Raw genomic sequence first — 14,891 nt, 5'->3', positions numbered from 1 at the left:
TTAAATATCCTACTCTAGCTTCAATTTTGTAATTCTACCTACTTTGTCTATCCAAGTTAATACAGACTTTAATGCAAAGCTAAAAATAAAAATCTTAGCAACAAAATTCTGCTGTCATAGATTAGCTGCTTTATTTCCAGCGCAACTTGGAGGGATAACTGTTTAAGCTATTTTTCTACAAGCAAATAAAACAAATTTTCTGCTAGTATTTCAGATTTGTTTTCTTGGAATTGCATAAAACTGTTTTTTCTGATTAAACATAGATTTACTTCTGTTTATATCAGAATAAAAACTTTATATGACTGTTGAATTTGCTTACAAAAAGCATTTTCTTGTTAACAGGTGTGGCAGCAAGCAAGGGGAGGAAGATTACAGGCCACTGTTTGAGAACTTTATTCAAGATCTTCTTTCAACAGTCAATAAACCAGAATGGCCAGCTGCAGAGTTGCTACTTAGCTTACTAGGAAGGCTATTGGTAAGGGATTCTTGTTTTTAACTATATGAATTCATTCCTTATTACAGTGAAGACTTGTTTATTTCTGCTAAATAAACACTACTACTGTAGGAATGCTTTCTGATTGTTGACACACATGCAGCATATAAGGATTTCCTTGCATGTAACACTACTATGCAATACATAAATAATAGAATTTTGGTTAGAGAATCAATCATATGGAACTTGTTAAAAATTGTATGTATAGTTTCTCATGGAAGTCCAGATTCATTATTTGATTATATTTTCAACATTAAACACTGTCATTTCATAGCATCTTATAAGTGCATGTATTTATCTGGAGTAAAGTCAGACTAACCGCTGTATTTATACATATTAAGTCTCTTCTCTGGACTATTCCCTTTGCACAGAACCAGAAAGCAGCTCACTGGATTGGTTTTTTACAACTACAACAAATGCATATGGCATTTTACAGAATGGGAATGCTTGTGTTAGTATGTTTTTTGAGTGTTGCTCTTCAGTATTATAATGTAATTAATTTAGTAATTTGAGCTGCTTCTTGAAGAAGTACTGTATGGTCTTGTTCTTGGTAAAATGTAGCTTTATATTTGTGTGAATAATGAGGAGGTAGCATTATGGTGCTTAAAATCTCTGCTGTTGGAAATCCGCTGTGCTAGTTGTCCAGTTTGTGTAATGAAAATATGTATTTTAAAAACTCTGACAGACATATTTGTTGAGCAAGAGAGACTCAATAAAAAAGAAATATTTATATAAAGTAAGTAATATATGTGTGAATTAATAGTAAATTATATAATTTTATGCAATATGGAAGTTAGGTGGAAATTTTAATAAGGTAAAGCAATCTTTTGTGAGAAGAATCTCTGTGGCATAAATAAATATTTATTTTTAAATGTCTATTTTGCTTTTCTTAGGTTCACCAGTTCAGTAACAAATCGACAGAAATGGCATTAAGAGTTGCATCTCTTGACTATCTTGGAACTGTAGCGGCAAGACTGAGGAAAGATGCAGTCACTAGCAAAATGGATCAAGGATCTTTAGCCAGAATCCTCAAACAGGTGTGTGAGACATCCAGGGCAGCCGGATGGAGATCTATCCATTCAAATACTTGAAATCTGAATACTTGAAAAACTGACATTATGGAGAATCAGTCTTAATTCACTGTTTAGGTTTCTGAATCAAATATACACAATTTATAAGTATCACATTTGTTAACTCATGTCTTAACCCATGTGCAAAAGGATTGCACCATTTCTGTAGTGATCCTATAAATTAATTAATTACAGTGGTTAGTCAGTTTTCTTGTGACAATACTGTGGAAATAATGGAGTAACAGTTGGATTCTATCTTAAGAGGCCTTAAAAATGCATATGAACCTGCATTTGCTATTGCGAAGTGGAACCTGAGTTTCTGGCACTCAAGTACATACTTTAGAGAGTTAATCTATTAGTCTTGCCGGTTTAGTTTTTACATTGTATAATTTGACGTTTTGGGGGTGTTTTTTTTCCGGAACTTGCATATGTGTCTGTAGTGGGTTGATGCTGGCCAGATGCCAGGCCCTCACCCAAGATGCTGTGTCTTCTCTCTGCAGCTGTATAGAGGAGAGAAAAAGTAAGGAAGGGTCCATGGGTTGAGATTAGGACCAGGACAGATCACTCACTAAATACCATCACAGGCAAAACTGGCTCAACTTAGAGATATGAAGTGAATTTATTATTAACAAAACCAGAGCAGAATAATGAGAAGTCAAATAAATCCTTAGAAACACCTTTCCCACCCTATTCCCTCCTTCCCTCTACCTCTTACCGCAGCAGTGCAAGGAGACAGGGAATGGGGATTGTGGTCAGTTCATCACCCGGGCTTCTCTCCCTGCTGAGGGAGAGGAGGAGTCATTCCCCTGCTGCACCGTGGGGTCCCTCCCACGGGAGACAGTTCTCCATGAACTTCTCCAGCATGGCTCCATCTCATGGACAGCAGCCCCCTGCAAATTACTGCAGTGTGAGTCCATCCCATGGACAGCAGCACCCTTCAAACACTGCAACAGTGGGTCACTCTTCTGTGGGGTGCAGGCTGCTCCAGCCTGGGAGCAGGGCCCTCTTCCCACAGATCTCCCACAGGCTCACAGGCTCCTCTCAGGCACCTACCTGCTCTGGCATGGGCTCCTCCAGGGGCTGCAGAGGAATCTCAGTTCCAGTGCCTGGAGCATTTCCTCCCCCTCCTCCTTCACTGACCTTGTGTCTGCAGGATTGTTCCTCTCACATGCCTGGCCACAATTACATCTGAACAATAACTTTCTTGTTCTTTCTTCTAAAATATGTTATCACAGAGACATTACCACCATCTCTAATTAGCCTAGCCTTGGCCAGCAGCACCTCCATCTTTGGAGCCACCAGGGACTGGATCTGCTGGACATCTGGCAGCTTCTCACAGAAGCTACCCCTGTAGCTTCCCTCACTACCAAAACCAGGCATGCAAAGTCTTTCATTAGAGTCTCCATATTTGGATTTCTGCTGATGCTGCTCAAATTCTACAGGAGTGGCAACATATGCTAAAGCAGAGTATACATTTGGGCTCTATACAGTACATAATATGAGAAAATCCCATCTCCCATGTGCCCTTTTACAAACGAGGACTTGCATTTTTCTTGTGGACGCTATACATTTCTTTCTGAACTGTTGTCACTTTCCTGAAAAGACTACACACCTACTACACATATTTTAAAATGACCAATAGATTTATATTGGAGGAAAAACTTCTATACTTTTCAGGCATTCGATTAAAGAGTAAAAGTCATCTACTCCTTTATGAGGCTTATTCTTCCCATAATTTGTTTCTGTTAGAATATTCTACAACATGCAGTGTCAAATATTTATGTCCATGGCGTAATATAATTTATACTTGTGTATGATAAGGGACTCTGTTGACAGTGATTCTGACAATTTTACATTATACTTAGTAAGTATTTCAGAAGAATCCTTTTCTCTTTTTTTACTCTCAGAAGTTGTAATAGTATTGAAAAATATTCTAGAAAGATACATACCTGAGCAGTGACCTGAATTTTTCTGTTTGGTTTCAGGTTTTTACAGGATAAGGTAGCTGCTAGGCATTGGCATCTGCAGAAAATAAAATTGCTGTGGGCGATTAAGTGTTAAAACATTTTTTTTTTCAATATCTCTGGAAACTTAACATCATTAATGGTAGACCGTATCATCCATGCATTGTAGAAAGCGTCTTCTATACTATTCTATAGTGTTCTATATCGGGGTAGACTGTTGTATTACTTGTAAATTTGTAAGAGAGCAACAATTCGTACAGTACAGCTGACCTTACTTACCTGGTCAAATGGTAAGAAAATAAGAAAATCTATTTGCTGTTGTCATCAGAAACTTATATTATAAGTTAATTATTCAGAAATTAGCTCACAACTCTACAGATTTTTCTTCCCTGCTAAATTGAATACTTCTGTTGGATATTTTCTACTGCACTCTGATATCATTACTACGATACTAGTCAATGGTTGATAAATGCACATAGTGCTACCTGCTGTGGTTTGGACCCATGATTCATAGAATAAGTTTTAGAGGAAAATCTATTCTGTTTTGACATTTTCAAACAGTATTTTCTTTTTAGAAATAGATTCTCTAGTTTATTTGAACACTTGTGCATGCTTTTCATTAGTTTATACACAGATGTTTTGGACTTGTTAATGTTACCTTTCTCTGCTTGCTGATGTTTGCAAGCTATGTTACATGCTGCATACATGTCAAGATTCTCAGTCAATGCTATTAGTACAGAACTGAAGATGGTTTTAAGTTAGAACTTTCATTGCTGGCGAATTTTTTTTTCTGGCTGGAGAATTTAAAGCCAAAAATTATTCTTCTACATTCTTTTATTTTGATTATTGAATATTATTTTTTAAAGGTTTCACAGTTTCTCTTTGTTTTTTCTGGTATTTTTATTTGTTTGATAGTAGTTAGGCAGTTAAGTATCAAACACCCCTTATATTAAGCCAATTATGTACAGAATTTCAGGTTTGTCAAAGGCCAGAAATTTGCACATCAAGGTATCTTTTATATGTATGTATATGTATATGTATATGTATATGTATATATATATGTATATGTATATGTATACCTAATTAGTGTTATATGTTTTGTAGGCATGCTTTCAACTCTTGAACTCATTCAGTTTGGAGTAAAAGAATAATACCTTTTTCTGCTGTAACATCAGCAACCACAAGGACCTGGGTGTTTCTGTATAATATTGAGGAAACAAAGGTGTTTTCTGGGTTTCGCCCTTTTTTATTTTTCTGTGACAGAGGGTCCTCATGCAAGACCATAGAAAGAAAAGGAACCAAATAAATCAGTCTGTTTTAAAACCAGTCTTATTCTGCTCTTAATGTTTTTTTACTTTGTAACTAATTTGTTAAAAAATTAGTAATGCTGTACAATTATGCAAACAACTGACTTCAATGTATTTTATATGTGGACATGCAGATTTTCAGATGGTAATTATGACTCTGCAATATTCTTGTTTATAACTATCTTTCTACTTCTAACAGGTTTCAGGAGGAGATGATGAAATTCAACAGCTGCAAAAGGCTTTACTAGATTATCTGGATGAGAACACAGAAATTGATGCTTCATTAGTGGTAAATTTCAGCTTTCTTTCATCAAGAATGTATATAAATAATTTCAGTAACATGTGCTGAAGAAATTTTTTTTTTATTATATATTAGTGCTTCAGTTAAATTGTCACCCTAACATATACTGTTGATTGTGTTTTCCAAAATAATGTTGATGCATTAGATTCCCTAAATCTCATCATAAATCTGTTAATTTTTTTTTTTCTGTATCTGTTGGTTTTGTTTTCTGTTCATCCTGCTCTATTTCTCCAGTTTTCTCGGAAGTTTTATGTAGCTCAGTGGTTCCGTGATACAACTATGGAGACAGAAAAAGCAATTAAATCTCAGAAGGATGAGGATTCATCTGAAGGAACTCATCATGCAAAAGATGTTGAGACAACAGGACAAATCATGCATAGAGCAGAAAGTCGCAAAAAGTTTCTTCGAAGCATCATTAAAACTGCTCCGTCTCAGTTCAGTACATTAAAGTATGTTTCAGTACCACTTTCTTCTTTATTAGCCATGCATTTGATGTTTTAAATAATTTTTTTGTGAACGTGTCCTGATTAACGCATGGAATTTATTTCAGGATGAATTCTGATACTGTGGACTATGAAGATGCATGTTTGATTGTTCGCTACTTGGCCTCTATGAGGCCGTTTGCCCAGAGCTTCGATATTTATTTGACACAGGTAAACTGTGACTGGAAGTCTTAGTACAGTGAGACACAGTTGGATTCTGCTTCCAAAAACTTTCACAGCCATATGCTATTATCTGTCCATTGTTGAGCAGAGGTATTTACAGGCCATGATAACACCATGTGCTTTCATATTCTGCGTTGATGGCAAAAGTGATTAGGTTTCTTTTTCTTGCATGTGTTTTGTATCTTATAATGTGCACACATTATTTGATTTATTCATGTATGGTTATGGCAAAATCACTGTATGCACACAGTAAGAGGATCATTACAAAATGTTGAAATAATTTTCACAGCTTCTGTAAGATGCTTATTCCTTTGATAAGATTAATTTAAGAAATTGAGCTTAATTTGATTTGAAAGTAAAAGCCAGATTGGCCAGTTGTTTACAGTGCACATTGCTGTCACTTTGTAACCTGCTGTTTGACCAGTGTAGTTTCTTGCTTTTTCTGGGAGAAGAGCACTAACACTGGCACAGTGGCATGTTTGAAATTCATTAGTAGTTTAGTACTGAACTTAAATTGATCTGCATCCAGAGCCATTCTTAGAGTGCCCTACTTAAATTGATCTGCATATAGAACCATTCTTAGAGTGCCCATGTCCAACTTTGCTGTTAAAAGAACCATGGTGAAAGCCACAGCTGAATGACAAAAGTAGAATTTAAGAGCCTTATAACCAATTTTAGAGAAGTAGCAAATCATGGTAAATATCCATGTTCAGTTTTCAGTGCCAATCACTTACATGCACCTTTCTTTTTATTCTCTGAGTAGATAAATTCAGCTTTTAGTTATTAATATTTTAGTAATATTATATGCATGTTATTGTGCTGCATTTTTGCTCTTAATTATTATTTGGTACCTTCCCAAAACAATTGAATATTTGTTTTTGTTATCTTCTAGATTCTGCGTGTACTTGGTGAAAATGCAATTGCTGTTCGAACAAAAGCCATGAAGTGTTTGTCTGAGGTTGTTGCTGTAGATCCCAGCATTCTAGCCAGGGTAAAAAAGAAAATATCTACCATGCACATATCACCTTTAAAATAAATCTTTATTTCTTATTCTGAATCTTTGTTTCATCTGTTCTTTTTAGCTGGATATGCAACGAGGAGTTCATGGGCGGCTAATGGATAACTCCACTAGTGTACGAGAAGCAGCTGTGGAGCTGCTTGGACGATTTGTGCTCTGTCGTCCTCAGCTTGCTGAACAGTATTACGACATGCTGATTGAAAGAATATTGGTATGGTGATTTGTGGTATTTATGGTAAAATAAGTGGCATTGGAAAATTTGCTTTTAACTGAGCCTGTTTAATAAATTGGAATTGTTTGAATGTGAGCCATCATGCTTTTAAGGACAACCTTGTAAAATGTACCACTTGCTTCTAGGGAGGCTTTATTAGCTGTGTTGTGCTTTAAGCCCAATATAAGTTTAGCACACATCATGCAGCTGCTCATTCAACCCCTGCATCTCTTACCCCCGCGCTGGTGGAATAAGCCAGGAGGATTGCAGTAAAATTTACTTGTTGAGATAAGAATATTAAATAATTGAAAATAAAGTAAAATACAATAAAAATTATAAATAATTATAATAAAAAGGAAACAAACCATTGATGCACAAAGCAGTGGCTCAACGTCTGCTGACCAATGCCAGAGCCCTGTTCTCAAACCTAGAGTGGCTGTGATTTCTAATGACTCCCCCTAGTTTATATACCAGGCATGACATTCTATGTTATGGAGTATCCCTTTGGCCAGTTCAGGTCACCTATCCTGGTATGCTCCCTCCCAGTTTCTTTTGCATACCTCCTCATTGGCAGAACATGAGACAAGGAGGGAAAAAAAAACTCCTTGACTTGGATAAATACAACTTCGCCAAAACCAAAACATCAGTGTGTTATCAACACCATTCTCATTCTGAATCCAAAACACAGCACTGTGACAGCTACTGAGAAGTTAACTCTACCCTAGTTTTAACCAGGACAAAGTGAAATAAGGAATTTTGTTGCATATTTGAAATCTGAAATATGGATCATTGAGGGCAGCATTTCTATGCTATTTTTAGTATTTTGAAAGGTTTATTTTTTTTTTTTAAGTGGTGTTTTTTGTCCAGGTGTTTAATGTTAATTTAACTGTCAGATAACATTAGCTTATAGTATCCATGTCAGGATTTTAGTCAAGTACTACATATTTGCAATAGTTACATGATAAAACAAGTTTGTGAAGGCTTTTGGAGATAGGTAGGTCATGTGCGTATAATACTACATAAAGCAGTTAAACCTGACATTCATATTCAACAGATTTTGAGTAAGGTGATATGAAGTGAAGCTCTTCATCTGTCTCCTTAGATGAAGCCTAGTAAAATGGAAATGACTGCCTGCATGTATCTTATCCATAAGCTTTACCCAAAGGCTTAAAGTATTACTATCCAAATCTATAGGGGACCTTGTGTGTTTCAATAAAGTAGCTAAAGCATCACCACATCTGGCTTTTAAGTTCTTGAGTAAAGAAATGGATTATACAATTGCAATATCATGAGCTCTTAGATGGAAGGGTGTAGATGGAGAAAGTGTTTTAGCATTCTGGGAACTCAGCCAGAGCCTTTAGAACAAGTTATGCTGAGCTTTTTTATAAATGCATTCCAGAAGATTTTAGTTGCCTTTTCTAAATAAATTTTGCAAGTCAAATTGGGTGATCTTCAAATATTAATTAATATGGAACATAAATTAATGTTTCTGATTTGTTTTCAAGAGTGTAATTCTTTTCACAGGATACTGGTATCAGTGTCAGAAAAAGAGTAATAAAAATACTTAGGGATATCTGCATTGAACAACCAACCTTTCCCAAAATTACAGAAATGTGTGTGAAAATGATTCGGAGAGTCAATGATGAAGAAGGCATTAAGGTAGAATGAAACATATCCTTCAGAATTTTAATTATTGTTACTTTAGTGTTTCCCTATTTTGACAAAATTAAAAAAGTATTTCATTTCTCCTTTCTAATATTTATGACTTATGAATTTTTAAGAGCTGATATTTTAGCTTTCTGTAATTCTCTCTGACTTACTTCTCTCTTTTCTATCCTCTGTTTTCTGTAACTTCTTGCTAATAATCAAAATTTTTGAATATTTTCCAGAGATTTTTTTCTTCTCACAAGTATTTTCTCTGGTGCTTCTCTTTTCTAACAAGTAAAATTGGCATATAAAACTTTGATTTCTGCAAATCAATAAATTTTAAGTAAAAATTAACTACTTGACATTAATATATGCCATATGTAATTATTAAAGTATTAATCTAATTATAAAGTATTAATTATAAAGTAATTATAAAGTATTAATCTGTGCTAATGTTCAGTGAGGCAGTTATTCCCCTTGAAATGTTGCTTATGTGCTCATACTCTACCCTCTGTGCAGTGTGTATTTGCAGAAGGGCACAAACCTAACATAATGTGTTAAATCATAAAGCTGACAATGATTATTTTGTTTAATTTGACAAAATAATTTTTAAATTGTTGAGTAATTAGGGACACAGCTGTAGTAATTTTGTATCACCCTTTCAGTAAAATTTAAACATTTTAAAGCTGTAGCAGATATTTTCACCTCTTGAGGTACATTAGTGTAAAGTGGATTTCTGAGAAGACTCTTAATCAACAATCAGATGAACAGCTAGAGCCAAGGTGCTGCTGGAAGGGGAGGATGACCATGTTCTCTCCCCTCCTTCCTCTTACCTTTTTAACAATAAGAAAAAATGAGGCATAAACTTCAATACGTTTTTTAAAATTCCATGAAAGTAATTTTGGAATAATTTTTATTTACTTGCTTTCTATTCTATATTGTCCTCCATTCAAAAACATTGGAAGGTAACATACTTCCTATATTTGAGTGTAGAGACTTGGCTTCTCTCTCTTTCCCACCTTGTCACAGCTGTTTTCTAAACTAGAGGAACCTACCAGTGCTGCTGCAGTTCTGCTGTAGGGATTGTTTGTTCAGTTGTCAGCTTCTCAGCTGTGTTTTTCTGAGGAATACCAATTAATGCAGAAAGATGGTAACTTTATTTACTGTAGCATCAGTTCCCATTGTTTCATTTTGCTGAAGTTTGACATGAGATGAGTGTAAGTCCTGTAATAGTAGATCTGGGTCTGTCTCAGATAACATTTCCTACTACAGGCTCATTTAAGTTGTGTAATTCTTTATGAAAAGGCACAGATCATCGGCACATCTGTTCTATGGATATATTAGAAATAATACTTGTGCAACAATGTAAGTTTATTTATTTCTGCTAATATTTTCTTTTCCTTCAGAAATTAGTAAATGAGACATTCCAGAAGCTCTGGTTTACTCCAACTCCACACCATGACAAAGAAGCAATGACAAGGAAAATACTAAACATCACTGATGTGGTATGTTAAGCAAATTTGAGTTGTGTGCAAAATTCAGTTTTGTTTTTAGTATCTTAGAAATGTTATCTGTACTTTTTCGAACACAATAGTATGTCAGACAGTTTCCTTTTTTATATTTCCTGACATGAAATGTATGCCAAAAATATTCATGTGATTGAAATTTTAAAATGGAAATTTTAAATGCTCACTAATCTGCAATAATAACTGTGACCACACTGTATTCAGATTCTATTGAGTACTTGTTCAGCTAAAACACAACCACTTTGTCTTGTATGTAACATTCTACAGGAATTGCTACTAGCAGCGTATAGTTAAGCCTACCTAAGAACTTGTCTCCTAAAAGAAAATTTTCCTCAACCAATTGATAATCTTTATTTGGTGAAGTTAATAAGCTGTTTTAATAAATACAGGGTCATGTTTTTACTCAGAGTAAACTGATGCATAATTGTATCTTACTATTTAGGAGCACCAAATTAAACAGCATATCTCCAAAATAACAAAATATATTTCAGATAAAAATGTTTTAATTTGTAGTGAAAATACATTATATAAAACCACTGTGCTGAAAAGATGTTTTAATATAAATTTTTCAAAGATCTAAATTTCAAATTTAAAAACTGACTATAGGTTTAAACCTCATTTTGCTTTACAGTTTTTTTTAATTATAGTCTAGTTTGCCTTCTTCCTGTCTGAGAAGTCAGTCAATTTGACTTCTGTTCAATTCTCAGTTCTCCTGCAATTCTTCTGCAAGTTCTAATTTGAACCATCTGGGTGCTGTTCCTGATATATGATAGCAGTGAAGGCTTGTTCTGTTTATATAAAAACATGTATGTATATATATATATATATATATATATATATATATACACACCTAAATAAATATGTGTGTGTGTCTGTACTTTTCCCTGGTGCCCAGTGACAGGACATAAAGGAATAACCTGAAGTTGTGTCAGGGGTGGTTTAGGTTGGGTAAAAGCAAAAGGTTGTTCACCCAGAGGATGGCTGGGCACTGGAACAGGCTCTGCGGGGAAGTGGTCACAGCACCAAGCCTGACAGAGTTTAAGAAGATTTAGACAATGCTCTGTGACTCTTGGGGTGCCTTCTGCAGGGCCTGGGATGGGACTTGATGAACCCTGTGGATCCCTTCCAGCTCAAGGGATCTTATGGTTCTATGATACACATGCATGTCCGTTTGCAGTGTCAGGATTATATTTATACATAAATTTGTGCAAAATTTTCTATGAAACGGAAGCATTATTTTTGCACTAGGGACAGCAGTTTCCAGTAAAGCATGTAGGCTTTGTGTTGTATGAAATACAAATTCTGGAGTCACTAAAACGGTGGGAACTATTTTTCAAATACAGAAGACAGTTTCTGGTCTCCATTGTTTTTAATGCATATAGAAATGTATGCATGTTTGCTGGTCTTTTGAGATGACATCTGTATTGAAATAATTTTTCCTCAGATGCCTTGTTTATTAACCACTTTATTCTCAAAAATTCTTACAGGTTGCAGCTTGTAGAGATACAGGGTATGATTGGTTTGAACAGCTTCTTCAAAATGTAAGTAATGAATTTTGAATGTATAGTACAATCATTAGAATTTTAGTGTTCCAAGTTATTTTAAACAGTAGATAAGTGTATTTTCACATTCAAAGTATTTTCTACACAATTTATAGAAGCAGTGAATCTTCAGAGTATAAGTTAATTCTGCATTATATTCTACTTATATCTAATACAAATATTTCTAAGAATTGAGCTTGGTTTGGTATATCTCTTAACCTGTATTATCATTCTCCACATCTTGCATGCACTGGTTAATTTTCAAGCAAGAAAATACTTTGATTCCACTCTTGCCTGGAGTGTCATGAAAATAAGTTATCAAGTAAATCAAAGCCTCTTCATTAAGAGCCTCTTCTCTGAAGAAAAGGCTGTAACACGGTCTCAGTCCTTCTTAGATATTAGAAGAATCTTCATGGACACAATTTTAGTACCCAAACTCATATGTAAGAAGTTTAAATAAAGTGTTGACATACAGCTGTGTTAGATCCTCATTTGTTATTTTAGCTTAGTGTCAAAAACATTTGTTTTGAATTTGCACTTTATTTCTCTAAGCATTTTTAAAATATTGTAACTCCTCCTAGTTTCTGCATTATTTCATTAAGCATAAAGCAGCTTTCATCCTGATGCAAAAAATAAGGAGAATTACTATGGATTTTTATTACAATTACTTTTTCTTTACTTATGTTGTTTTTTACTTCCTATGATTTTTTCTTCACCATGTAAGTTTCATGGAGAATTAAATACTTTTGTAGTCTAAAATCTTTGTGTATCTGTAGTAATTGTTATAAAACCAGCATATATTCTATGCAAATGAATGTAGCTTTAACACTAAACCATTTTCTGTTTCATCTGCTACAGCTGTTGAAGTCGGAAGAGGATGCCTCATATAAACCTGTGAAGAAAGCCTGTACTCAACTTGTTGACAATTTGGTCGAGCACATTCTTAAATATGAAGAATCTTTATCAGGTAATATTTTTTAAAATTCAGTTAAAATCCTTTGAATTTTTAATGATACTATAACAGTTTTTAAAATCACTCCATTGCAAAAAGTTACTGTTCTGGAATTTCTGTTAAAAGCTGATTGTAATAAATCATTGTTCTTAAGTGATGAAATTTAAAGTACTGTGTAATAATAAAATTTCCCTAATGTTCACTAGCTAACCGCAATAGTAGAATTGCTTTTAAAATAGCTGGTTCAAACTTTCAGATCACTAAAATCAAAACTAACATGGCAAATTGTATTTGCGTTAGTATAGTCTACATTTGTAATAGGAATAATTGGCTGGGCTAGTCTAACATTTACAGTAAAGAGTTTAAAAACTGGTGGTGTTTTTGATGCATCTTTGCTTCTTTTTTCAAGTCTTTTGTAGTCACATATAAATGTTAACACAGTATGTTCCCGTTTCTAACAAGAACATTCTGTTTTGATCTTTAAAGAGATGCAATGAAAGCGATACTCAAAACAGTGTTTAGGCCATATGTTTTTCATTGCTTAAACATTACTTGGTCTTACTATCCTTTTTGTATTTTCTAATATTTTTCAGATTCTGACAATAAAGGTGTGAATTCCGGTCGCTTGGTTGCTTGCATAACCACTTTGTTCTTATTCAGCAAAATAAGGCCCCAGCTAATGGTCAAACATGCCATGACCATGCAGCCATACCTGACCACGAAATGTAGTGTAAGTAGAGACAATCAGTCTTTCCCTAGGTAATTGAGCGTGAAAATGAACATCTGTCTTGTATACTTGATGAAATTTAAGGTAGGAAAAGAAAATTTTAAATTGTGGAGTCTTTTCCTGAGCATCATAGCTTTGGAAGTTACTGGATCTTTTTGAAGATCCCTGTAGCTTTTAAGATGTTCTCCCTAATGTTCTACCTCCATATTTTGCAGCCAAATGAAACTGAAACCTGTGCTGCCTCTTCAAGTTTTTCTCCCTTCAGGAAATAGTTTCTTAGAATTGCTTTAGTTTACAATTGCAGTCTTAAAAGTAGTTAATGTTTAATATATGAACCTTAAGACTAAGGATAAGGTTCCATAAGATAGAGTGATCTAATATATAAGAAAAAAATCTTATTTCATCCTTTTCTAGACTTCATTTCTCATATCTCTAACTCTAGTGCTCTTGTATTCCCTGGTAAGACATTGTAGAGAGCTCTTACACTGAAAACCTCCCCCATTCAGGTCTCTGAATCTTTGCAGTGGTTTCTGCCATTTTGATCTGCCCCCCTGATTGGTTAAAAGGAGCAGGGCAGGATCATGCACCCATTGCTCAAGGATGGATGAGCTGAGTGGGTGGCAGCAGTGCTTTTCAATAGGTGAGCTGCCCAGGGCAGGCTTAAGGGGTAATTGTTCCCAGCTTAGATTGTAGATACAGCCTGGCACTTTACAGGCATTTTCCACATTTTCCAGGTACATTTACAACAAGTTCTTAGAGCTGCTTCTGAACAAACAGTATAGGAAAGACTTACCTAAGTATTTACTTGCTGCAGCTCATTTAGTGGGTTGCAAATGGTTTGTTTTGTATTTACACATGGTTGAGATGAATCACAGAATTACCACTGAGAGCTTGAACATGTCAAATAGCTTGATACTATCATTCAGGATTTATACTATCCTGATTAGCAAACTGGATTAGTCAATTTCTAGCGACATGTCTCTTTAGCAGATGTTTTCCATGGATTCCATACAGTCATGATAATGCAAACCAGTAGTAATTTAATTGTGTTTTCTACATTTGTGAACATTATTACCTTTTGTTTAAGGTGCATTAAGTCATAGCACAACTCCATTTTGTTGCTGATACCTTGTTTTCAGGTGTTGTGTCTTCTCTAGTGTGCATATCTCAGGAAGAGTTCCTAGATTTCTTGTAAGACTCCAGAAAAGTATCAGACCCAAAGTTTCTCAGGTCTGACACAGCCTTGCTAAGAGGTGTAATTCTGCTCATCCAGACTTTTTTCCCCCCAGAATTCCTGCAGTAAACAGAACTAGATTTCATAATAATAATAAGTGATTTAATAGCAGATGTAAAATATATAAATATTCTTTTAGATTTTTACCAAATATCTTAATTAAGTTGAAATTTTTAACTGTCAGTACATATTAATATTACTTAGCTTATCCATGATCGGAAGTATTAAATACTAT

General features: G+C 34.7%; 1 protein-coding gene across 5 annotated transcripts in view; it reads left to right on the top strand.

Moving 5' to 3' along the window:
• The window catches only part of NIPBL (NIPBL cohesin loading factor), a 151,795-nt gene that overhangs the window by 122,284 nt on the left and 14,620 nt on the right, over positions 1-14,891 (top strand). For all 5 annotated transcript variants that reach the window (XM_054004299.1, XM_054004301.1, XM_054004297.1 and 2 more), the window contains 12 exons: positions 343-475; positions 1,387-1,530; positions 5,034-5,123; positions 5,370-5,584; positions 5,686-5,788; positions 6,693-6,791; positions 6,883-7,029; positions 8,554-8,688; positions 10,083-10,181; positions 11,690-11,743; positions 12,602-12,710; positions 13,289-13,425. In XM_054004299.1, the coding sequence (XP_053860274.1) occupies positions 343-475; positions 1,387-1,530; positions 5,034-5,123; positions 5,370-5,584; positions 5,686-5,788; positions 6,693-6,791; positions 6,883-7,029; positions 8,554-8,688; positions 10,083-10,181; positions 11,690-11,743; positions 12,602-12,710; positions 13,289-13,425 (1,465 nt within the window). The remainder of the gene's footprint in view (positions 1-342; positions 476-1,386; positions 1,531-5,033; positions 5,124-5,369; positions 5,585-5,685; positions 5,789-6,692; positions 6,792-6,882; positions 7,030-8,553; positions 8,689-10,082; positions 10,182-11,689; positions 11,744-12,601; positions 12,711-13,288; positions 13,426-14,891) is intronic.

Source organism: Vidua macroura, chromosome Z, assembly GCF_024509145.1.
Source record: "Vidua macroura isolate BioBank_ID:100142 chromosome Z, ASM2450914v1, whole genome shotgun sequence".
NCBI lineage: Eukaryota > Metazoa > Chordata > Aves > Passeriformes > Viduidae > Vidua > Vidua macroura.
Note: the sequence above shows the minus strand (reverse complement) of the source record. Positions and strands in the feature narration are given on the sequence as shown.